The following is a 26,913-nucleotide window of genomic DNA, read 5'->3' on the forward strand; positions in this document are numbered from 1 at the left end:
ACCTGATGAAAAGGTGCAAATCTGGAGTCACTCCACCACAGGCATACTGCTTGTAGAATCTTCTAGGGGGAGAGGGGAAGAGTGAGCAAGACAATCTGCTGGGTTTAGGAAGAAACTCTCAGAATGTCTATTTATAGTTATTTTTATCTTCGAAGGAAAGAAATGCAGCTATATCAACACCAGCACCCTCGTTTGGATTCACATGTCAGATGGTCTCCCGTCATCCATTCCATTTATTTATGGGAGGATGTCATCTATGGGGTATAAAACATAAAGCCTTTAAATAATGAGGTGGGAATGACCACAAAAATATTTTGCACCGATACAGAGGTGTTCTAGTTATCTCATGCCAAAATACATAAAAAGAATTGTCTTAAGGATGATTAACATATTTCTCTTCTAGGTAAATATAATCTGTTCTAAATTTACTGACCTAGTCCATGATGACAAGTAGCTGCCAATAATGCGCTACCTGGCAGATTTTTTAAAATAAACGTTACTTAGTTCCTTCAAGATAAAGATGAGGTTCTAAAATGTTCAAAAAATAACTGCTTTTTGGAAAGAAACTCATGTTATGGAGACAAAAATTTTAAAAGCGGGGTGCTTTTGTATTTACAGACAGCTTAGAAATAGTGTTCTATTTGAAAATTTTCAATGAATGTAAAAAGTTTAGTTCAACCCTCCACCATCCTTATTAATATAAACTGAAATATATTTTTTGAGAACTTAATGATATCAGGGGAAAAAAAGGAAATTTACCAAATTTTAACCAAAAGTTCTGCATTCGTTTGAAAACGAGATTCGCAAGTCAATAAACTTAGCCAAAAATGAGATTCATCCATTTGGATCAATATATCTTCGTGAGGCAACTTTTTTTCTTTTTTAAGCTATTATAACTTTTCCCAAACCATATAACAAAATCAGCTGAATGTAGAGCCAGACTTGCAAATCATCAAGTAAGTGTTCACAAAGATTTTTAAAAACAATGATACAAATTCACCCACCAGCCTTCATTTAAACACACACACACACACAATATATATTAAAACAATCTTAAGAAGAGCAAGATTTTATCTGTTAATATTTACTTTATCTTTAATGCAGCTTTAAACCTTATTTGTATTTTAGGGGCACATGGGTGGTTCAGTTGGTTAAGTATCCAAGTGTTGATTTTGGCTCAGGTCCTGATCTCAGGGTTGTGGGATCTAGCCCTGCATGGGCCTCTGCGCTGGGAGTGGGGTCTGCTTAAGATTCTCTCTCTCTTCCTCTGCCCCCTTCCCACAGCACTCTCTGTCTTAAAAAAACAAAAACAAAAACAAAAACCCAAACAAACAAACAAAAAAACTTTGTTGTATTCTAAAATAAAGAAAATAATGTAGTAGTACAACATGAAATGTGTTAAGGATTTACATACTGAGGAAATATGCTCACATTTTTTTTTTTTTACTAATGGGATGCACAATAAAAACCTGGATACCTACAGGAAAATTAGTGGTAATCACTCCAGTTTATCTTTTTTCTCTAGCTCGCCAAAAGTAACTTTCAGAATCATTCACCACTTAATAGTTTCTCCCAATATAATCAATAATGCTTTATAATCAAGGGACTTCTTGGGACAGCTACCCAAAAGAAAAAAATCCTTTATATCAAGCAAATATATCTATTTCTGCCTTTCCAAATTCAGTATGTAAGAGATTTTTTTTCCCACCTACCACACCTAAGAACATGTCTTGTTTTCCTAATTAGAAAGTACTGCCTGCTTAATATTTAAAAATAAAAATCAAACTAAAAATCAAATTAAATTAAAATCAATTTAAATCAAATTAAAAAGATGTAAGTAAAAAGTAAAAAATCACTTATCATTCCCTCCTCTCCTCCTCCTCCTTAATTACTTTAAAACATGTAACATTTTCAAACACTGGCTATGTCTTCATTCAACCTATTACAGTTGCCCACAGCAGTTACACTGACGTCCATAAACCTGTTTAATAGCTACAATGTGTTTCAATATATAGATACATCATATTTCATTTAACCCAAACATCACGCCAATAGAAATGTATATTATCTCCAATTTTTTTTATTATAAGAAAACATCTATGTTTTGGTTTTGCTTTTTAAGGAAACAGGATAAAAAGGTCTCTCTTCAGTTGGTGTACCCAAGAGTTATAAGTAAATGTTTCCAGCTCAACTCTTATTTAGGACTATTCCACATGCCATCAGAACAGTCTTTTCTTCTTAAAATAATCAAACTGAAATGTGTTCTTCAACAGTCTCTTGTTTTAAAGGTTTAGAAATGGGAATACCTTTGTTCTGAAATAGTACTTGGCCACTCTGGTTAAGTGGAAAATGACTAATTCCATTCCAAATATTACTCTGTACTGAAACTTTTTGAACTCTTGCAGAAATTTCTCACATAAGGAACCAAAGTACTTTCTTAAAGAAAGAAAGCATAAAAGATTTATATTCATAATTCTAAAAAAGTTATTTTGAAATTAATGAAAAAGTACGTTTAGTTTATTCATACTAAAAAGTCATACTGGCTATGTTCTCACTTAACACCCTTCCCAAAGCCTATTCAGAATGGTCTGTGACCTTTTTTTTTTTAAGATTTTATTTATGTGACAGAGATCACAAGTAGGCAGAGAAGCAGGCAGAGAGAGAGGAGGAAGCAGGCTCCCCGCTGAGCAGAGAGCCGGATGCGGGCCTCGATCCCAGGACCCTGGGATCATGACCTGAGCCGAAGGCAAAGGCCACTGAGCCACCCAGGCACCCCTGGTCTGTGACTTTTAAACATGAATTAAGGAGACTTCCTTAACAAAATGCAATATTTTCTGCTTTTCACGTCAGTTAATATTTTAAAATAATAATAGGATAGGAATAATTCTCTATTAAGTAATCATCCAAGTTAAATATTATTACCAGCTTTTTATAAAAGGCCCTTAATTTTCTACTTAATTCAAGCTTTAAAAAATAAAAATCAATTAAATTCCACTTTAAATGAAATGTGTTATCCAGGGGCTAATTTTAAAGCCTGCATCCATCTGAAACAGTCAGTAATTTAGGCCTCCTGAAAACTGGCAACTGTAGTTACCACTGTCACAACACAACACATCCACAGAAAGTAGAAATAACAGTTTATCTGGTTGACTGTGGTTTATAAGTATGATCTTTCATCTCTTTTTTTAAATTATTTTAAAAGATTTTATTTATTTATTTGACACACAGAGATTATAAGTAGGCAGAGAGAAAGGCAAAGAGAGAGAGGGGGAAACAGGCTCCCCGCTGAGCCAAGAGCCCAATGTGGGGCTCGATCCCAGGACCCTGAGATTATGACCTGAGCCAAAGGCAGAGGCTTAACCCACTGAGCCACCAGGCACCCCATGACTTTTCACTTCTAAGAGTGTTCTGCATGTCCCTTCAATTTTCTTCGACGTTCTCAAGAATTCTTTCTCTTCAACAAAATGTTACTTTTAAGATCATGGAAAAGAGTTAAATGTTAAAATAGGTAATTTTATTTATTTATTTATTTATTTATTATTTAAAGTAATCTCTACCCACAATGTGGGGCTCAAACTCAAGACCCTGAGATCAAGAGTCGCATGCTCTTCCAACTGAGCCAGCCGGGAATTTTATTCATGAAAATACTCAATATACTTGTTCATGTCTGTTCGAAGGAAAAATTATGCTACTTTCTCCTTTCAGAATACCTCCCCACCTGGCCTTGCCGGGCTGCAAGATGTTTGTAAAGTCAGCACAGGTGACTGACATATTTACATCAGATAATGCTGAGCGGAGGGGACAGTGCGCAGAATGGAGCTCCAAGCCAAGGACGGGACTACCAAGGGGTGAGAACACTCACATACATACATACTAATTACGGACTCCAGTGGGCGTGTCGCCTTACATCTGAGGAACGCTGTTGACTGAATCGTTCACTGGTCAAGTCTCCAGTGAAGTGGTAAGATTAGGTAACCAACTACAGATTCCTAATATTCTGTCTGAAGACTTTAACCTGCCTGTACATGCTAGCGGGTTGGGAATAATAAAAGCTATGTAGAGTGTGGCCAGTTGAAGGGAGACAAACATAAACAGCTTCTGCGATCCAAGTCCTCTGCCTGAAAAATCACTACTATTCTTTCGACGCCCCCAACTGCCAGACCCTGGACTTGGGGAAAAGCACATAGGCGGTCTTGCAGCTTTTGTTTTTGAAAAAGGGAATTACCAAGTCCTCTGTTTCAACAAACCTGAGAATTCTAAACGTGAATGAAGAACGAGATTGGGCTGAGTGACTCAGTGAAAAACAGCTCTCCGTAGAGGACAGAGCTCACAGGAAGGCCGCGCCTCCATCACCCAGACTAGACACCCCCGCACTGCACATATGCTCAACTGCCTAAAATGCCTCTCAACAGAGCTTTAAAAATACATATGAAGAAACGCCTATATTTTTATTCCAATCTTTGCCATACAATTTAGGGATACGCAAACAGGAGATGTGATTAAGAAGCTTTATACACTCACGTGGCCCTTTTTGAAAGCAATCTGGCAACAGGTAGAAGAGCCTTAACATATTCATACCTTCCGACCAAGTAATTCCTCAAAACGGGAATCTGTTCTAAGGAAATCAACCAAAAAAGGAAAAGTGTTTTCTATAGGAAGATGCGGACTGCTGCCTTCTTTATGGTAGCAAAAAAATGGAACCAATGTATAGACTATTAAAACTTCATTAGACTATTAGGCGGTCATTAAAAATTATCATTGCGAGGCATACATAATGATGTGAGGAAATATACAGACAATATAATCTCAATGAGATTTTAAAAGAGATTGAAAAACACACATCAAAACATTGACACCGATTGCCTCTGAATAGGATGATTATGGTAATTCTTTAATACATTTATTTCTATTTTTCAAGTTTTCTATACAGAGTACATACAATACACATATTATTATATAAAATAAGTATAGGGGAGAAAGACAGATCTCCCTCAGTACTAATTAGAACTTAAATTCCTATGATATCATGAATGTCTCTAGTTCATCGACATAAACATGAGAGGGAAGTTTCATATAACACAAAATAAAAATGTTCACTATTGTTTGCTACTGGATCAAATCTTCACTGGCATGTTTTAAATATGCAAATATCTGATGCCAAAAGTGCAAGAGAAAAGTGAGGGAGACAAAAGGTTACCCTAGCTTCTCCTAACCTTTTTTTTTTTTTTCCACTTAAATTTGTTCCTGTCCTCCTACTTTGGCTCCATGTGCCAAAAAAAGTAAGTACCTTATGGGTGTATCATAATTGTTTCTGAACAGTTCTTTCCATGCCAAAGCATTTTGAACTTTTCATCTGTGTGCAGACAGAATCTAATTTATGAATGGACTGTGTTCCAAACACTCATTTGTAAGTTGGCTGTTTGTTTCTATGAGGAAACTTTTCCAAGCCATCATGTTAAAGTAAAATACTGAAGTCTTGGTTCTATGAGGGAGGGGTCCATTGAAAAGAAAGTTCCTTCTCAGGTTTGCAGGCACAGAAGAGAGCTAGAGCAAATTTTCAAAAAGGTAAAGTGGATCTGGAGCACACCGAGATAGGCCATCTTGGACCACGGAAGCTCCAGGAGTCGGGGCAGACTCCAGAAAGAGACACGAACACACGTGATGCCTGGGAGTGGGAGACAGTGGGACACAGCAACATGGCCAGGCAGAAGAAGGACCACTAAGGAAATCTAAGAGGACCATAAAGAAATGATGTTTCTGCTGATTTAGATGTGTCTTCAAACTTTTTAAGCATATTTATGCCTGGTTATCCCCCGGAAGCAGAACAACACAATGACGATGACGGGGGATTCCAGCCTGGGCATGCAGCTACGGTCAGTACAAATGTTTCTATTAGAATGTCATAGGTATTCCTGAAAAACTAAGTTCTGTATACACACCAAAAACACAATGTAGGGAGACTGGTCAAAACCTACAGAACTCAGCACCAGAATGCTTAAAAAAAAAAAAATGCCAGCCACCTAGGTGGCTCAGTCGGTTAAGCGTCTGCCTTTGGCTCGGTCATGATCCCAGAGTCCTGGGATCAAGCCCTGCATTGAACTCCCCGCTCAACCAGGAGTCTGCTTCTCCCTCTCCTTCTAACTCTCTAACCCTCTCACTTGCTTTCTCTCTCAAATAAATAAATAAAATCCTTTTGAAAATAAATAAACAAAATGTTAAATATATATATATGAGTCTTCAAAATTGTTTAATTCCAGTTAAATACAGAAGGGACTTTACCTTTAAAAGTACAATTGTGAAGATCACCCGATGGAAAGACTGTAAGGAACAACCAGGGCTTCCGAGTTATCAAGATTAGGATAAAATGCACAAAGAATGGAGAGAACCACAAAATTAGGACTTCTAAGAATGAGGTACCTGGCCCCCTGAGTCACGAGGAAGAACAGGCATGAAATGAGCAAGGTGCCCAGTCCTGCTGCCCTGCCTGGACTGCTGCCTCTGGCTGTTTGTTAGCAGACTTTGAATCGAGCTGCTGTTCCTGGGATGCAGCGATGTTCCAGGAACACTGTGTCTGTACCAATGTCCACATCATTCCCTATTTGTTCACCTTGTGTAAACCACTTCGCATTATAGAAACACACATGTCGCAGAAAAGACAGCATAATTATACGTTTGCCAAAGCGGATTCTAATCTGTAAGGGAACTTAGTAAATCCCACTTTCTTCTCTTTTGTCTAGGCTAAACACCTCCTGAATGCTTCGTCAAGGATGCCAGCACGCAGGAATTTGACAAGAGCAATTTTGGACGCGTGACCCGAGAAAAGCAGGGCAAAACAGGACAGTGGCTGGCACCTCCCCCCCCCCCCCGCGCCCCTCAGAAGATGAGCTCCCCCCGCCGCCCCCCGTGCAGGAAAATCACAAAGCGGGCGCCTGTCTCCAGCTAGTGCAGCCCTCCGCCATGGTGTGCAGGCTGCGATGGGGTTTTAGCCCACACGTTTCCAGGCGCCTGGGCCTTCTGGGGCAGGCTGTGTGGTACGCAGGGCCCCAGAGGTCACTGGTGGGTTGTAACACAGAACACCTTCCTCAAAGTGCAGGTTGAGAAAACATACAGAAAGCGTGTTTATTACAGATAATAATACTCAGCTCTGAACTTCAGGGCACCAGGCCACTTGCAAACACGATTCTAATCCTCAAAAAACAAGCCTAAAGAAATCAAACTGAACAGAAATAATGTCAATAGAATTATGGGCAAAAGAATGGAAAACGAATAAAACCAGAAAAACAGACCACAGGAAGTATAATAGTACCTGGGGGAAAAAAAAAGGTTCAACGGTTCCTTAAAACTGACACCGGCCCTTCCTGCTTTTGTACCTGCTACTCGACCCTGCCTATTACCTGTTTCCTCCAATCTCCTCACCAGATTCATTACAATTCACTCCAAGATTCAACCCAAAGAACACGAACTCCCCCTGGGGTGGTTTATCAATCCTTTTTTGTGTGTAATGTCGCTGCATAAAAGTTGGGAGGACTGGTGCCACTCGAGGCTTGACAGCTGGCACTGACCCTCTGCTCAAGTTCCACGGGCAAAACCAAGGCCACATGGCAGGAGGGCCTGCTCCTGTGGCCACAGCTGGCTGGATCTTATGGCCACCAACCCTCTTTTTGTCGCTCCTCCTTTCTTAAGAAAGCTGAAATGAGGATCTGAGTGGCTAATTGCCCCCCATCATGGACCCGGATCTGGGGGCAAGTAAGCTTAGAAGCTATGTGGGGTCTACTTGCACAAAGCAGCTGAGAAAAGCCAAGGTGCCCAGAGAAAAGGTTCATGAAAAGTGATGGAAAGATCAGAAAGACAGTGAGGAAGGAAGTCACTTTGGGTCCCAGGCTATGTGAGGCTCAGGTGAGGGTCCTGCCTTTCTGCTCTAAGGGGGACCCAATAACCCTGTTTTTTCTTCAGCTGATCAGACTTTCCTGTCATTTGCCACCAAATAAACCTTGAATGAGGCACTCCTGTTCATTCACCAATGTACCACCTTGTTCACATAATCACTGCCTATCTTTCCTGTAAGATTATGAACTTTTTCATTTGTCTTTCTTATTAGGCCTCATTAGAGAAAATACCAAAAAATGCACACCAATGATAGGTTATTGGTAGTAGAACTTTATTAGATATGAAAATGACATTTTTTACAAAATGAAGGACTAGTTAAAGTTGGAGCATTAAAACACACTTCAGGATTCCAGTCACATTCGGGACATCAAATGCTGAGTTATCGATCAAACGCCGAATTGACCTATACGTTAAAACATTTGTGAAAACTTCAAAATTGGAAATGTCATTTCCACTTATTAGTTACACAAGTGCCGCTAATACAGGCTCTTTTTGGCTAAGAGCCCAAAAGATAATAACGGAACGGAGCAGGAAGGGCAAGAGAACTACTTAGGCAGCCAAGCCAGGAAACCCAGAGCTGTCCTCCACTATCCCATCCCTCGAGCCGCCACCAAATCCAGCTGACTTCCAGAGCTTTCCTCAAGCAACCCGTTTTCTTTAGTGCCACTCCCAGAGGACAGCCCTGTCTCCCTGACGGTCCTTCCTCCGGTGGCCCCCAGGCCCTGACAGAGTGATCTGGCCCTGGGCCCACCACAGGCTCTGACCTGCTCCCCCTCACTCACCGCCGGCCATCCATGTCTCCTGAGAAACTCTGAGGCTCAGCTCCATTTACACTAATAGAGTATCACTAAGTTATGCAGCTCTAAACATCCTGAATAAAATATTTTGTAAACATCTTCTTGAAGACATCAAAGCACCGAGGAGGCAGGAGTTAGCTCAGCAGAGGCGAAGTGAGAGCTGGAAGCTGCAGCAGTCAGCTTAGTCAGGGAAGCCACTCTACTTTGGCCCTCAGGGCTCTGACGCTCTTGAGATGGAGACAAACAGAAGTCAGAGCCTAGAGCTGACCCAAGCTGGGGGGTCTAAGAGGAAACCCTTTTTCCATGGGGCTAGAATCCAAAAGGGTCACACCCTCAGGGTAAGTACAAGCCAAAAATAAACCCATTCCCCCCCTCCCCAGGGGCCTGCAGTCCAAATTTATATCACTGGGAGACTCAAAAAATCCCAAGCTATGAGTTTAGTTTGAAATGGCCTTGGTCTGTCGCACCCCTAGCCTCCCCTCTGCCAGATGGCAAAGACAAACAATCAGGACAAGAGGGCACGAGGGACACACTTGAGCCCTAAGATTCAGAGAATCCTTCCCCAAGTAACGTCCAAGGGGAAGCAGCGGCTTGTGGCCAACATAACCAGGCAAATACGGGAAAGAGGCGCTGGGACCACAAACCAGCAGAAATGTAACACAGCGGAACAGACCCCACAGAGATTCAGGATGTTGGGATTAGCACCATTTTTACATCAGTCACAGAATCTTAAACTTAATGTACGCCAAACTTCTGACCAGAAATAACACCGCAGTGCCCTTTTCTTCAATAATGTCTCAGACGTTCAGAAAGGCATTCATTGTCTTCACGTGTTCACTCGGTGGCCATGCAGCACCGTGATAGCCTGCGAGAAAAGGGGTTTCCTCACTCAAACTCCTCTGCGCTGTGCACGAGGCCAAGTTCTTGCATGCCACTGCAGACAAAGCCCTTTCTCTGGCAATGGCTCACGGTTACCCCACACCTCTTATCACCGCCGTGCAGCAAGTTCCCCGCTCCCCACTGCACTGCCCAACCCGCCAGCCAGATGCTCTAAATATCAGGCTCGATCATAGAAGAAATGAATTTTACATGTGGGTGAAAATTTCCTGTGGAAGGCTCACAGTACACCAGCTGAGCACGAATGGCCTACGGTTTACGGACACTAGCTTTGTCCAGCCCTTTGATAGTGTTTATTGGGCACCTACTACATTCCAGCACTGCTCTAGGTACAGGGACACAGCTGTAACTGAGACAGCCGCGGCTGCTGAGGAATTTAACATCCCAGTTGGGGGAAATAAACCATAAACATGGAGACAACTCAGTTTCCGATGGTGTGAAGTGTCACAGAGGAAACAACAGAAACACGAGTGGAGGGTTACTTTACAGGCAGTCGGAGAGGCCGTCCAAGAAGACAACCCTTTAGCTGAGAGACTAAAATGACAGCCACGCAAAGACCTGAAGGAAGACCATTCCAAAGAGGAAAGTAAATGCAAAAGCTCTGTGTGTCTGCCCTGAGGTCAGCTTGTTTAAGGAACAGCGAAAGCCCAGTGTGCCTGGAATGAAGAAGTCATGTGGGAAACAATGAGGGCAAAGAAGGAAGCAGAGACCAGGCCAGCAAGACCTTGCAAGCCACAGAGAAGAAGAGCCTGGGGTTTGTGCACAACGCAACAGGAAGCCTCTGGAAGGTTTTCACCGAAGACATGAAAGATCACTCTGCTACCACTGTAGAGAATTTGGATGGAACCAGCATGAGGGGTGACTACGGGCAGACCTGCAGACCATGATAGTGCTCTGGAGAAAGGGAATTCGTATGGGAAAGAGAGAAATATGCAGAAACGTGCAGGACTCAGAAATGGTAGTGGTGATAATGAGAAAAGAATCAAGGCCGGTGCCAAGGTTTTTGGCTTGAGCAGCTGGGGAGATGGTAGTCCATTCACGGACAGGGGAAGAAACTGGCGAAGGGCATGACAGCAGGTGGGGCAGAAGGGCAGGAGGAGATGGAGAGCCCTGTCTGGGTCACATCTGAGATGTCTATTCAGTTTTGAGGGAAGAGATCTAATAGGAAATTGAATAGAAACCCAGCAGGGAATTCAGAGCTGAAGGTAAAAACTTCTCAGTCATCAGCATGAAATGCTACGAGACTAAGTAAGATGGTGTGGATAAAATATGCCTGGTTACAGACCACAATGCCGGAAAGAGCTCTGGGCTCTCCCACTTTTAGAGACGGGATAAAGGAGGAGGAACGTCATATGGAAGGTCCCGAGGAAGGAGTGGGGGGTGAGGCAGGAGGAAAACAAGAAAAGACATGAAAAGGGGACCCCTGGATTTGAAAACAGGAGTGTCGCTTGTGCTGTGTGCTCGGAGCGGGCAGGATGAAAGCGAGGCTGCAGCTGGTTCAGGGAGAGAGGCGGGGAGGGAGCCAGCAGCTGCGGACGGACAACAGGAGGCAGGTGCAGTAGGCGAGGCTTTTCAACTTCTGCTAGAAAAAGGAACGGAAAAGCAGAGTGGACACTAAAGTGAGGGTGTAATGCCAAAGGAGACTTCGGTGACTCTGGCTGTTTATTTTGTTTGAAGGGGCGAGGCCGCAGCGCAGGGAGCGCTGTCCACTAGACAGTGCTGCAGGGCCGGCAATCGTCTACACCCTCGCTGTCCAGCTCCGGAGCTACTACCCGGGTGTGTGGCTGTGGGGCACTCGACATGAGACTGAACCTCATGATTCAGTTTTAATTCAGTAAAATGTCAATAGCTATGTGTGACAAAGGCTTCCAAACTGGACTGTGCGGCCCTCCAGCACGTCTGTAGGTTCCTGGATTCAGCTGTCCATAAGTTAGCAGCATGCGTGGTGGGAAGTGGCTTCTGTTGGTCCAGTGTTTTCCTAAAGCATGAAAGGTTGCCAGATGGAAGAGGGCAAAGGGGCAAAACACTAGAGGAAGGTTTAAGGAGAAAGAAAAGGGTAAGAAATGGTTTCAAAGAGCGTATGTTATGATTTACGGTAAATCTTAAAGAGGCCCTCACCGAAACTGTTGTTAGGTTTTTCAGTGGCAAACAACTGGGTACTGGCCCTTTAAAATCTGACCTCCAACCACCTCTTCTACCATCTCCTAAACATTTCCCATCGTCTATCTACCCCTGTGGTTTTCAATCTCGGTGGTTGCAGAAACTTTGTCCCATCCATATTTGCCCTTTACACAGCATGTACTGGGTGCCCTCAATCAAAAATTTTTTAAAAGATGATGAGGAGAACAAAACCAAGTTGTTCTGGATGGAAGTGAGGTCAGGGCTCAATTCCCCCCACCAGCTCAATGCCCCCCACCCTCCCACAAGCTCAGCCCCCTCCTACCAGCTCAGTCCCCTCCCACTACCCTCTGAGGCACCTCCAAGGAAGCTCAGGGTTTGAAACCAAGTATTTGCCCTGGCCATGCTTCTCAAGCTGGCATGAGTTCACAAACCACCTGTCTTAATACACTGCACATTCCATCCCGGAAGGTCTGCAGAGAGAGGCCCACGATTCTGCGTTTCTCACAGGCACCTGGGTGATGGCTAAGGCCACCATTCTGTAGATTACACTCTTGATGAGTGGCAAGGTCCTACACCACAGTCACACCAGACCACATACTATGTACTTTTAGCAGTTTGTTCCTTTGGCCATACATACCTATCCCTGCCTTCTCTAGAAGGGAAATTCTACCCTATCTTCAAGGCCCTCTCAATGTCAACTCCTCTTGAACTCTTCTTCCAAGAGTCCTGGGCACAAGTAATCGTGATCCAGGCCCTGCCTCCATCTCCTATCACGTTCCCTCTTTCTCACACTGCTCCGGCCACACAGGCTTCCTTGCAGTTTCTAAGAGCCACCACTAGCTCTGGGCCTTTGCACAAGTTGTTCCTCCTACCTAAAATACCCTTCCCCCAGATATCCCAACCCCTTTATCTCCTTCATCCTCCCTGTTTATAGTCTGACCCCAGCATTCCTAGACACACTATTATTTATACATAAGGTCTGCATCTATGTCTCTCTCCCCTGTAGTCATGATCAGTTGGAGGACAGGGTCCACAATATATTCATTTTTGCATCCCAAGAGTTTCGCACAGGGACACGGAAGGAAGGAAGGAAGGAAGTTAAAAAAGAAAGAAAGGAAGAAAGAAAGAAAGAAAGAAAGAGCGAGTTAACACACTGTACAACTAATGAATCTGAATGAAATTTTTGACACCTCAAACAACCTGATCTGTAGTGGAAGCATTAAAGATACAAGAAAGGCCCTTATAACAAAATAGAGAAATTAAAGCAAGGGCACAAAGATAATTCTAAAAGGATTAATTTGCAACTCCAAGACGCTCAAGGATACAACTGCAGCCGTGACTTTGTATCTATGAACAATGTTCATGTAACATTAATTTAACATGCACTCTAATAATTGCTCACGTTTTCTCATTTAAAACACTTTTTAAAATGTATTAATGACTGCTAACATTCATTAACAACTTACTATGTGCCAGCAACTCTTTAGGTATCTTACAAGTACAGACTCATCTCACCCATACAGCAAATCTCTGTACTAGATACTATTATTATCTCTTCTTACAAAGAAGGAACTGAGCGAGAGCCCAAATGACTTTGTCAAAGCCAACCAAACAGTGTGGCACCAAGTCCAAGCTCTTAACCATGGCCGACAGGTGAAAAACTGTATTCAAAGAATTACTTTGAATGTAAAGGCTTATCTTTAGGTAGGTTACTGTCTTCAAAATCCCTACATTTTTCTTTAATAAGTTTTGTGTGTGTATACAAATACACACACACAAAATTTATTATAATATGCATATATTATAATATACAAAATATGTAATATATGCATTTTCTTCCCACATGCTTTGAATATATGCAATGACTTTCTTCCTATAAAGGAAAAACTGTTTTAAACACATATTAACAGGTAATACTCCATATTAATAGCTTACAGTCTGTCAAAGTATAGCTTTTAAGACTAAAGAAAAGAAGGGGAAGAATAGACTAAGGAAAGCACAGAAATGACTAACTCTGAGGCTGGCCCAGGCAGCCAAGTTCAATGGTTGTGGGTACAGGTCTGAATCCCACCACCTACTAGCACTGTGTGCTCAACAGGTATTAATTTCATCTGTGCACATTCCTGCTACGTATTATTCTTCCTGGCTGCTGCACACTCTCGCCCATTTCTCACCCCATACCCACTCCTACCTTATTCTTTCAAGAGTTCTCAATTAGGTTCCACACCTCCCAAGTGGTCCATGGACAGAATTCAGGGGATCCCTGAACTTGGTAACATGCAGCTTTACGTATTTTCATTTATTCATTCAAAAGCATTATTCTAGGAAGGGGACCACAGCCTTCACTAAACTGCCATAGGGGTACATGGCACAAATGTGGATAATAGTAGATACAGGGAAATAAGCTAGGAGGTATTTTTAACATTTCAAGAAAGGTAACAAATCTGGTTAGGTTGGTAGAGATGAGAATGGAAAGTGATGGAGGTGAGAAAAATACCTTGGTAACCCTAAATAAAATGGCATGTTCCACCTTCCTTCTACTTCTAACCTTCTCAAAAGAAATGCTGTCTCTATTTCCATTCATTTTTTCTCTAACTCTTTAAGCTCACACACACACACGCGTGCGTGCACACATACCAATCAGCCACTGTCAGGAAAAGTACATCCCTGAACATCATGGTCTCCGAAGCATTCATCTGCTGGCCTTCTTGCAGAGTTTCGTCTTGTTTCCTGTTTCTTCTTCCTCCATCCCTCCCTCAAATCCAGTTGTTTTCCTCGGAGACCTACTTTTCCCCCGTTTTTAGCAACCCACAAGTCTCCATTCTCCATCTCAGCCTTAACCTTGCTCCTGAGCTATAATTCCACCTTCTAACACTCCCCACCCCCGTGGGCACTGTCCCTAGAATATCCATTCACCATCATCTGCTGATTAACACTTAATGTATTTAAGTAACCTCCAAGCCCAATATGAGGCTTGAACTCACAACCCTGAAATTAAGAGTCCCATGCTCTACCAACTGAGCCAGTCAGAAAATTTTTTTAACCTTTTTCAATACACAATTCCTTCTCCTAACTCTACAATGGAGTCACCATTCTCCCAAGGGAGAGTCATCGCATGCAGTCAGGGGACAAATCCTGGGTATTTCTCTTTATTTTTAGCCCTATGGCCTTGCTACTCAACATGCGTCCCAAGAATCAGCACTGTCATCACCTATGAGCACAATAAATGCAGTCTCAGGGACCCACCCCTATACCCCAGGACCTGCTAAGTCAGAATCTGCATTCCTTAAAGTGTTCTCAAGTGATTCATACACATATTAAATTTTGAGAAGCACTTCTCTGGTGCTTATGAATATGTTAACAGCCTAACTGTATCTGAACTTGAACATTTTGGGGTATCAATTACTAACTCCCTATTATGTGCTAATTACAGTTCTAGACTTTAAATACATTATCTTACTTAACACCCAGAATAATCCTGTGATAGAATCATCATCGTCTCTATTTTCAGAATGAGTAAATTGAGGCTCAAGTGGATAAATCATCTGTTCAACGAGTCCATAATTGATGGAGGCAGGATTTGAACCTAATCTGTCTGACCACAAACCGTTTTGCCAAATTGCACTAATTCCCTTAAATTCCAAAATTTGTATTTCAAAGGGTATGTTGGTCGAATTAATTACTCAGCTTGACTGCATTTTCTACTCAACTTAAGGTAGGTTTTGTTTATTACAGTTCTTGCTGAAAGTCTTTCTAAAGGCAGAGCAGACGATCCTGGTTTAGAAAGAGAAATCGCTGCCTTGCCACGGGGCATCATTCTGAACACTCAAGTCCAGACTAAGGTATTTGGGAAATGGAGAAGAAAATGTATTCTTTTCTCAGGATCTAATCCTAAGTGTGAAGGGGCATAAAACTGTTTCCTTAGTAATAAATGCTGTGTGTGTCTGCTTGGCATTCTTCTTTGCTCTAAAGTAAAGGGAAGAAATAAAAATAGTGTGAGACTGAGGAGCCTGGGTGTCTAAGAGTCGGTTAATCAGCCAACTCTTGATTTCGGCTTAGGTCTTGATCTCAGGATCGTGAGTTCAAGCCCGGCATTGGAGCCTACTTAGAAACAAAAACAAAAACAGTGCAAGACTAGAGCTTGAATGAATGGTTTTTTTTGGGTTCCATTCAATAAGCTTCATCTAATGTCTAGCTAATTACTATTTTAATTGCCTCATTATATCCCATTCAGTCAACATGTCACAGTCACTCATTTCGTTTTTAAACCTAGTTTCCTTCTTTCATTTTTTTCAATGCCCAAATATAAATCCACAAACCTAAAAGATGTCACTAGTTCTCCAATATAGTATTTACCTAATTCAACTCCCAGGACTTGTTGAGAATATAACAAAAGCTACGATGCTCTACCCAGAAAACTGCACATTTGCCCAAACACACAAAACACAGCACCCAGACACCAAGACAAACACCCCAGCTCTACCACTAGGACAGATACCAGCCTTATAACAGCCTATCCAGGCCCCCTCCACTCTTATGGGAACTGTTCCAAAAGGCAAGAGCAGCTTCCACCTTTTCCTAACTGCTAGCCCAGGGCGATGCCAGATCAGTCAGAATCCCTCCATGGGATTTTTATAACTGAAGCAGAGACAGAAAGTCCCTTTTTGGGGCGGGGGGGGAGGGCAGAAAGTACAAAATGTGAAATTCAGGAACCATTAGTTTCCTGCCCTGTAGAGGAAACCAGTAAGCCTTGGGCACGGAGAAAGCCAAAATGGACAGACAAGTCCCGATAGCACCCAAGCACCTGGTTCCAATTACTGCTGAACCCAACCCTATTCCTGTTCTCTAGGTTTGGTTACTAATTGGTCCTTGCACAGGACAGACCTCCAAAACCCTCCTAACAAGTAAAGTTTTTGGCCAAGCTCATTCACATTTCTACAGCTTTCCACAAAAGGAATTTAACATTTATACTGACTACTTCTAAATGCTATATTTGTTTTCGACAAGTTTTATATCCTTTAATTTTTTTTCTATACAGATGAATTCCTTTAGATATTTAATTAGGTCTTTAAATACTAATTTCCAAAAGGCTCACATTTCACTCTCCATAAAAATCTTTTAGGATATCTCTTTAAAATAAGTCTTGGCTTCTCTCATGCTACATGCTCCACACACTATTAAAATATAATTTTAGAGAGCTAACTGCCTGATCATTTTTAGTTTAATTCCAAATGTAACAAGACAAAATTGCCGGCTTAAGTCGTCTTTTTTCCTTTATGTATTCAATTATATTCCCTGCTTAAAATACTTAAAATAAAAATTGGCTGGGATCCATTTACTGATGGGTGTTTTAAGTTAGAAAGCAGTAACATATCAAATTCACCACACAAAGTCAGGCTTATTCTTGTCATTGAGAGTTACCACCACAATGGACTTGGAAATTTCCACCTTAATTGCCAGTTTTTACATTTCAATTAAATAGACTTTAACTTCGTAGACTGCAATGCAGTCCAATTCGGATCAATCCAACAAACTCCTAGTTCACACCTCTCTTACAATCACCACAGATTTCTTCAAGTCACAGCCTTGAAAATTCCCTGAATGCCCCTGCATTTTCAAGGTTACAATAGTAATGCCACTTTTGTTCTATACCATTAACTACTGCTAGTCTACAGATCCTAACATAATGCTATGAACCCAGTGGACTATAAAAATGGTTGAATCTCGAAGTTAGAAAAATACTTGGAAATCATCCAGTCCAATCACCTTACTTTCATAGATGCAAACATCAGTGCAAAAACTAGTTAGTTATCATGCCCAAGGTCAGCAGAATTAGAGAAAAAATTAAAACATATGTACATTGAGCATTTTACCAAAGTATGTAGGTTCCCAATCCCCATATAAGATGCCTCCATGATAAATATATATGAAGTTTTCCTTTAGTGCTACAAATGTACAGTTGTTGCTAAATATCCGTAAGACAAATTCAAATGAATTATAAAAGCATGAAATTGCTATATTCATAAGAAGTCTTTTCCCATTAATTGTGGTCACATTAAAAACTCAGGAGAAATCCTGATTTAAAAGATCTGCTCTTTCTCTGCTAAGCTTTCTCAAATGTCCCTAACACACACAACAGTAAGCTTGCTCCTTCTTAATAATGCTGACGTAGTTTATTCTCATATTATACTGTAGACTTTGGTCATATTTGGTCAAGTTCATATAAAAATGTTTATCTAGTATTAAACTTTGTTACCTAAAATGAAATCCACCAGAAACACATGGCATCTTGGTGTTTAGATTTCATAGTTATACACACTTTTTTTCCAGAAATAAAGAAAACAGACAATTTGAAAAAGAACGCTGTGAAACAGAACATTCTTATGTCAGTGAAGCCCTCAAAATAAAGATATTTGGATGAAAATATGGGCAGTTTTAGTCATCTTTTGCACAGTGACTGGTACTATTTGCCTACTACATCTTTGTTCGAAGAATAACATGGTTACATTACATACTAAGGAAACTTGAGTCCTTGGGATGACTATACTGAGAATTGCTAACTTTTCTTGAAAGCGAAAGAAAATAACATAAAAGGTACCATCTACAAACCATACATTATATTTATAAGCCATAAGTAGTTTTGAAAATTCCAATTAGCAAGAAATTCTAAAACAAATGTAGCAATTCATAAACATAAGGTGCAGCATAAGTGGTTAAAAGAAAATATGCATAATTACAAGATTTTGTAAAGTAAACTGGAATTGAGACTAATCCCCAGAAAGCACACTCTTTTTCCACATATTGTTGGCACTAATGCTTTACTACATTAAACGCTCTCACACAAACTCACCTGACCAAAACAACAGAACTCTCAAGGAGATAAAAGCACGAATAAATATAGAACAATATTAATATTTTTGAAACAGCAACTAACATACATAATTTTTAAAGCTTAATAGAATTAGACATAACTCTAAATTGTAGATTCATTATAGAGGGAAAATTCCATTTCACTCACTACAATGAAACTTCGGAGAGTTTAGGGGCATTAACATAGGCGCTTGTAAAAGCTCACGTTCCTAATTGCTAAAGAAGTTATCAGGAAGTTAAAAAGAACGTCAGTGGATTAGGCATTCATCTTCTTTCACACAACTCATTTTCTTAAACAACTCTTAAACACAATCATTTCATGCAAGCACAGTCAATCCTGATATGCTAGTTCACCTTTTCCCCAGCTCAGCCCGAGAAAGGAAAATACAAATATGATGCTTTTGAGCCATTTTAAACAACTTCCTTAAACTGAGAATGGTCTTCTGTCATTTCTATTATGCTGAAAAGGGCACACAGACATCCATAGAAATCAAAAGTACAGCAGGCAAGCTTACACTCTTCCTCACATGCTAACTGACTGCAGTGGTAAGGTCATGGTCAAAATTCACAGGCTCATTTAAACTTTCATGGCTCAGCCAACAGCTCCTATCGTGTTTCCTGATCCTAAGGAGATTAAAACCGCAGGAGTTTCTCGCAGTAAGATCAGCAGGAGGCTATTTCAGACCCTCAAACCGCAGTCCGCAGAGTCCGCAGCGGCGCGTTTCCCACCACCTCCGGCTGTGTGTTAAGCTAACCTTTCAGTGCGTTCTCCTCCGGCCTTTTAAACAAACCCCCAAAACCGGGGCGGCCAACTCGAGACCGCTTTCTGTCCGCGCCCGCGGAGACCCCCTCCTGCTGTCATTCCCCAGGCCGCCTTTCCGCAGTCGGTGACTTCGGCCTGGCTCCCCAAGGTGGGGGAGGAGGTGTGGGGAGGAAGACTCCCCGCCAAGCAGCTCTTCAGCCCGCACAGCGGCAGGGTGATGCGGGAGAGGAGCAGAGGAAGATGCTAAACACCAGTGCCATATTTACATGAGCTTTTTCTTTGCCAAAAAGATTCCTTGTATCCAATGATATCGCCTTTAAAGGAAAAAAAGGACCGAAGCACTAAAGCCCTGACCACATCTCCCGATCTCCAGTATTCTCACCCCTCTTCCCCCGCGGGGAGGCTCCAGACGCTCCTAGCCTCGCACAGGTACACCTGCCAGCCAGCGGAGGACCCGACCGCCCCCGCCACCCACTGCCATAAGGGAGCGATGTCCAAGACTCAGACCCCGGCAGCCCCCGCCTGGGATGACAGCCCAGGCGGAGCCGTGCCCCACACAAACTTCCTAGCTGCCCGGCTGCGAGGACCCGCCGACCGACGGACGAGCGCGCGGACGGGGGACCACACTGGTCCCCGCCGCAGGGTTCAACTGCAGATGGGACCCCTCGTCCTGCACCCGGCCCTAGGTCCAAACGGGGTTCAAGGGGCGCCCGGGGGACCCGGAGAGGCGGGCGCGCGCCGCGGGGATGGGGGCACCAAGGCGCCGTGGCGGGCGGACAACACCGGAGAGCGAGCAGCCGGAGGGCCGGGTCCCCGCTCCGGCTCCCCGCCCCGCAGCAGCTGCAGCAGAAGGAGGAGGGGAGCGAGGAGGAAGAGGAGGAGGAGGAGGAGGAAAGGGACTGCGCGCCGCAGCCCGAGCCCTTACCGAGTGGTTTACCCCCCACATCAGGACGCTGAGCAGCGGATCGCTGGCCCGAAAGAGCTTCACTTTCTGCGCTACGAAGTGCTTCTTCTTGGTCTTGGTCTTGCTCGCCAAGACGGAAGACCCCAGGTTGCCGGGGGTCGCCATGGCCGCCGCCTCCGTCCCCTCCACCGCCGCGCTCCCGAGGCCGGGGACCCGCCCTCTCTACACGCCGGCCGGGGGAGGCAACCGCATCCCCCCGGCGGCGGCCCCGGCGCGCCGTGCCCGCTCCGCCCGCTTTGCCCGCTCGGCCCGACAGACGAGGGAGGCTGCGCTCTGCTCGCGCCCCGGCCCGGATCCCGCGCCCGCCGCGGCTCCGCGCTCAGCCCGCGGCTGGACCAGGCGCGCCGCGAGCGGCTTCCGCGTTGGGCGCCGGCGTCATGACGCAGGGGGCGGGCGGGGAGCAGCTGCGGCGCCGCCAGGCGGGGCGCGGCCGCGGGACCGTTAAGCTGCAGCCTAGCGCTCGGGCTCCGGCTCCCGCTCCGGCTCCGGCTCCGGCTCCGGCTCCGGCTGCGGCTCCGCGGCGGTCCGGCCGCCCCCGGTGTGCCCGCGAACTCCAGGCGGCCGCTCCGGTCCCGCTGAAGAGGCCGGCGAGGAGCGGGAGGCCTCCGGCTGGGCAACCCCCCTTGCTCCCCAGGGAGAAAGGGAGGGGGAAGGACCGAAGAGTGCGGAGAACCGAGAAGAGGAGCCCCCAGAGGCGGCGGTCGGGCGAAGGAATGAGGCTCAGGGAACCGCCACTTAGCGTTGCCAGGAGTCCGATATGCTGCGTGGAGACCGGGGCTTCCCTAGCACCGAGGGAAAGGACCTGGGCACGTCGTTGGCCACCTCCCAGAGTGACACTGACGTGAAGTTACACTCCTATTGTGCCTTTAACTTTCGGGCCTTTTATACACTGGACTGCAGACCTCTGCCCTGAGTCCTGCAGAAGGGAGACGCCCACCCACCACACTGGCTGTCTTTCCTACCCCCACCACCGGGCAAGACCCTGGATTTCTGGTTCACAGCCCGAAGAGAGAGTCATGCCCCAAACTGCACCTTCTACTTCAGCTCCTCGGCAAGGTCCCTTACATTTCTTCCATTTATCCATTCCACTCACCTTCCACGGATGCCTGTTCATCGTCTTCATCCATGTACACCTTAATGCTGGGAATAAATGACCCACCTCAGGAAGCTGCCGTTACAAGTGTGTCTAAACTCAGTGCTGTCCCCAAACCTACCCTGACTCAGCCCACTGGGCAAACATGTTATCTATTGTCATTATTACTCGACTCAAATATAGTGGAGGCCCACTGTGTGCTTGGTGATGTGCTTGGTTCCGTCAAGGAGACCAAGGGTGACAGACCCTCATCCCTTGAACTGCTCAAATGTCATAAAATGTAGAGTACTTGCAGATAACCCATGTAATCTCCACTGACCTCCGGGGAATTAAGTGCCTGGGTGAATATCTCTACCTCAGTTGTCCATAGGCACCTTTTCAAAGTGTCCAAAACTTAAATGCATTTTTTTTTAATGTCTAAAATGGAGACATCTGGTTGACTCAGTGCGTCGAATGCCTGCCTTTGGCTCTTATCATGATCCCTGGGTCCTGGGATCTAGCCCTGCAGCGGGCTCCCTGCTCTGAGGGGAGACTGCTTCTTCCTCTCTGCCTGCCTTTCCCCCTGCTTGTGTGTGTGCTCTCAAATAAAATCCTAAAAAAAAAAAAAAAAAAAAAAGTGTCTAAAACCAAGTTGTCTCTTTATATTCTATTGGAAATGGCATTCCTACCATTCAGTTACCCCAGCTAGAAATTCATTTGTTTAACAAATTTTCATTGATCCAGGTTTGAAAGCTTAAAATCATCACTGATTACTGCTTCTCACTATTACTCCACATAAACCCCTTTACCAGGTCCTGGCCTTGGAAACAGCTGTGCTCAAATATCTCTTCTCTAGTGCTTTCATGGTCCTCCTGGTCAAAATCAATCTGTTCACCTCAGTGCTTCCATAACACTTGATTTGCTTTGTAAGCATTTCATTGTACTTAATTGTGTATCATTAATGTAATCATTAATGCAAGACAGTGGGCGTGCTGTGAACGCTGAAAAACTGGATTTAGTGATGACAACGTGTTGAAGGAACCTACAGGAAGGGGAGATGGACACCTGTGGGGACGGTCAGACGTAGGAGAGCAGGAAGATAAGGGTTTGCGCACAAGACGTCATCCCTGTCCAGGCCTGTCAGGAGCATAGACATGGAGATGAACATCTATGTGCTATTTTTGGATAGTAATGAGCAGAGAAGTATCCATTAAAGGACAGAATTTTTTTTCCAGCTTCATTGTGTTGCAACCGACATATCACATTGCATAGGTTTAAGAAGTACAGCCTGATGTTTTGCCATGTATATATGGTGAGATGATTAGGACAATAAGCTTAGTTAACCTCTCCATCACACCTAATTGCTTGGTGTTTGTGCCACGTATGTGATGAGAACATTTAAGATCTGCTCTTTTAGTAACTTTCAAGTATATGTATGATACAGTATTGTTAAGGGATAGAATTTGGGGTGATTTAACTTGATTTGAATGGCACTAGAGTAAATGCCATTCGTGAATAGGTCATTAAATGATTTTGCCAATGACCTTTTGCATTAACTTTGTCCGTTGCAGAGGGGGTGTGTGATGCGGAAATTCTGGAGTCACAGAAACGACCACAGAAAATACCTAATTCAGTTCTCAAATGATATACATCAAACAACTAAGATCTAGATTTAAGAGATTTCCTAATTTGTTGGCAAATAATAAACTCTTGAAGGCAGGGTCCATGTGGAAGTCATTCTGTATTCTCCAGATGAACTTAACATACTCCCTTTCTGGTAGCACCTACAACAAAGTTTTGGTGAACAAATGGTAAGGAAATTTTCATCTCTAACTACAAAATTACACAAAGTTTTCATGCCCAGTAAATGTTTGTACCAAGTTCCATTCAGAAAAGTTTATTAGAAGATTAGGCTAGGGGAGGCCTAATATTTAAAGTTGAAGGTTAGGGACTCCTGGATGGCTCTATTGGTTAAGTGTCAGACTTGGCTTTGGCTCCCATCATGATGTCATAGATCATGAGTTTGATCCCCAGGGTGGGCTCTGTGCTCAGCGCAGCGTCTGCCTGAAGACTCTCCCTCTGCTCTTTCCCCCAAGTACACACACTATCTCTGTGTCTACAATAAATAAATAAATATTTTAAAATTAATTAATTTTAAAAATAAGGTTGAAGTTTGGGCACCTGGGTGGCTCAGTGGGTTAAGCCTCTGCCTTCAGCTCAGGTCATGATCTCGGGGTCCTGAGATCGGGCCCCACATCGGGCTCTCTGCTCAGCAGGAGCCTGTTTCCCCCTCTCTCTCCGCCTGCCTCTCTGTCTACTTGTGATTTCTCTCTGTGTGTCAAATAAATAAATAAAATCTTTAAAAAAGAAATAAGGTTGAAGGTTACATACTACATGGATTTTGCAACTTAACAATTTGATCGCTCTTTTCCTCGGAGTTTGCGCAATAATGAAACAATGCATATGACCTTCGTTCAGCACCACATTCAGGCAGCTTATGTCTGTTCAGGCAGAGTTGTAGCACCCCAACCACCAGCATATCTTGAGGGTCTTGACCAGAGGCGTGGCTAGAGAAAGAAGAGCTAAAAATTTGATCTCAGGATGTATGTGGTTATGTTGGTCGGGGGGATCTGCTCTCATTTGTTTGCATTTGGCCTCTTGGGCTGTTCATCCAAGTGCCAAATTCATCACAGTTGCAAGAAATGCTCTAGCAGCCAAATTCACTGCAAAGAAGGAAGGAAATGTCGGGAAATCGAAAGGCAGATTCTCACTTGTCTCTGCTTGTTGTTACTGCTGTCTTTGTTTTTCTGTCTCTTTTCTGTCTCTTACCCTGTCTCTTTTCTAACCAGTTCTATTTACTAACCTCGAAAAGTATGGTGAAATTGTGATGTTGACTAAGGTATACACTACCAAAAATGAAAATTGAAATAAGGAGATGCTCTGCTTTTATATTTTATTACTCTTTTCACTAAAAAACAAACAAACAAACAAACAAAAACAAACAGAAAAACAACCTTCCTTTGGTGAATAATTCCAATTAGAATTCTTCATTGAGTCATTCAGTAATGCTGTTTGGAAGCTTTTATGCCTTTCCTTGCTGCAAAAGGAAATCAAGACAAGATGTGGGACCATTCCCTTTCATCTAATGTAGTATCATCCAGAGCTTTGCCAGCCAAAATGGTATTATTTTGGAAGACCATTATTAAAATCCATAGAGTTGAACCCAAACAAACTGTAAGAAATGGGATCCAAGAATTCAGTTGCGACATACGAATTACTTTTTCTTTAGTGGGAGGCTTGACAAGAGGCAGCCCAGCTTGCCATCCGGGAGTCCCGAGGGTCTAGCTGTGCTGTCCAAACCCCTCCAGGGCTCGCTGTGTTTTGGCGGCAGCTGGCAGGGTTGTCCACCCGACTGAAATATTGATAGTGATTCTTCTGGCTTCTCCAGCTGGCCGGGACTTCCAGGACAGTGGTGGTAATTCCAGGAATCTACCACTTACTTGGCAGCTCTTCCGTTGGCCTCACTTAGAGAGACTGGATAGGGAGAAGACTGGACATAGAGGAGCCAACATAGGGAGTGACCAGGACCCCAGCCTGCCTCACTTTCTCTTTCCCTCCCCAGGCCTCTCTGGCTTTGGAACCTCTGTGGAGGACAGGGCAATCTCTGATGGCATTATATTTTTATTACTCACACCTTTATAATAGAAATATCCAACATTGTGAGAGCAATTTTCATGAATTACAGTAGATCCAAATAGCAGACTGTAATGCAACCAATAAAACTTGTGTTTTCAGAGAATATAATGACCTAAAGTAATCAGATGCTAATATAAGTGAAAAAAAATGAGATACAAAATTGTATGTAAGTATGGTTTTGACATCATAAAATGTGTGTACATGTGTGTATATACTTGTAAAAGACCAAAAGAAAATACATCATACTGTTAAGAGTAATATATGAGGGGTGAGGTGTTAGATGAAGAATGATTTTAAAAATATATTTCTGCATTTTCTAAATGTTCTAAACTTTATTTGTGTTATGTTTATAGTAATTTTTTTTTTACATGCAACCATCTTCCCTGGTTAAATAAATAACACAGTAATAGCATTTAACATACTGGCCCATTCCTATAACAGAACACCCTTTTAAGTTATTCTTTGCTATTTATTATAGTTACAGTATAATTTTGGCAGTGTTGAACTAGGTTTGTACTGGAATGGGTCATTTTCCAATATGTAAGGGGAAGAGAAGCTCACAGAGTCCCTTAAAAAAAAAAAAAAAGCAAAACTATAAATATGAGGAAAATAGAGATAGAGCTTTTCTCATCAATTGAGAATCATATTCTCAATGCTTAGGACCTACCCTTTTTTTTTTCTTTTCTTTTTTAGAATAAGTTTGAGAATCCAGGGGCACCTGCTTGGCTCAGTTGGTAGAGTATCCAGTGCTTGATCTTGGGGTTGTGAGTTTGAGCCTCATGTTGGGTGCATAGATTACTTAAAAATAAAACCTTAAAAAAAACTGAATCCAAAAGAAAACTATAAAATTAATATTAATAATGAACATTTTATTAACTGGCTACAAAACGTGACATAGGACAGTCAAATTTATTCCATTTATTCAAAAATGTCACTACATTGACAAGTATTGGTGAATTACCACTTATTTTACAAGTATACATAATGATTGATTTAAAAAGATAGTATATAGCTAACTAAAAATGAAATGTTAGTCAAAAAAGTCTGAGAGCAAAATTATAAAAATATTGTCCAAAATATTTTACAACAAGAGTATTGTATTAAATGTGAGTTATGAATTCCTTTTAATATGTTTGATACAATGAAGGGGTGGAACTCCTAAAATCAAGAATGCCCAATACTTAAGAGAGCCTTTCAAATGCTCTGGGAAGAAGGAAGGTCTATTCTTTGTTGATCAACAATGTCCATACAAATCTGTGTGACCTTCAGAAGCCAAGGCTGACTAAAAAGACTGGAGGTATCAGATTTTAGTCTGAGCCCTTTTCCTGATTAAGAAAAAGGTCCACGATGTCAAGAAGCAGGAAGCAAGGGGACCCCACATGGGTGGAGGCTGATGAGGACCCTAAGTGGGGAGATAGAAAACCTTGCAAGGTGTCTGTGAACTTGCCCCAATCTCTTATGGTGGTGGCACAAGTTAAAACTGACTATTGTTGAGGTGGTTGGGATTTTCCTCAGTTATTTATTTTTCCACTAACACTTCAGAAAAATGCATTTATGTAACTCCTAATTATTGACTGTACCTACTGTGTGCTAGATGGTATGCTAAGTTCTACACATGATTTCTTCCCTCACAGAGTTTACGGTCTGAGAGGACACAGAGCAGAAGTAAAGGGATAATCCTACAATCACAGATTGTGACCAGAGTTCTGAGGGTAATAAACCCAGTGCAGGAATAGAAAATAGGTAGAGTGTCAGAGAAAACCTCACCAAGGAAGAGATGTATAAGCCTGCAAGATAAGAAGCATCAGCCATGGAAAGAATGGGGCCAAAAGTGGCCTGGATAGAG

General features: G+C 43.0%; 1 protein-coding gene across 1 annotated transcript in view; it reads right to left on the bottom strand.

Moving 5' to 3' along the window:
- Positions 1-20,631, bottom strand: part of PIP4K2A (phosphatidylinositol-5-phosphate 4-kinase type 2 alpha) — a 172,707-nt gene extending 152,076 nt beyond the window's left edge. Inside the window, exon 1 of the mRNA XM_032349607.1 lies at positions 20,261-20,631. Coding sequence (XP_032205498.1) covers positions 20,261-20,404 — 144 coding nt within the window. The 5' untranslated portion in view covers positions 20,405-20,631. The remainder of the gene's footprint in view (positions 1-20,260) is intronic.
- Positions 20,632-26,913: the final 6,282 nt, after the last annotated feature.

This window comes from Mustela erminea, chromosome 6, assembly GCF_009829155.1.
Source record: "Mustela erminea isolate mMusErm1 chromosome 6, mMusErm1.Pri, whole genome shotgun sequence".
In the NCBI taxonomy this organism is placed as follows: domain Eukaryota; kingdom Metazoa; phylum Chordata; class Mammalia; order Carnivora; family Mustelidae; genus Mustela; species Mustela erminea.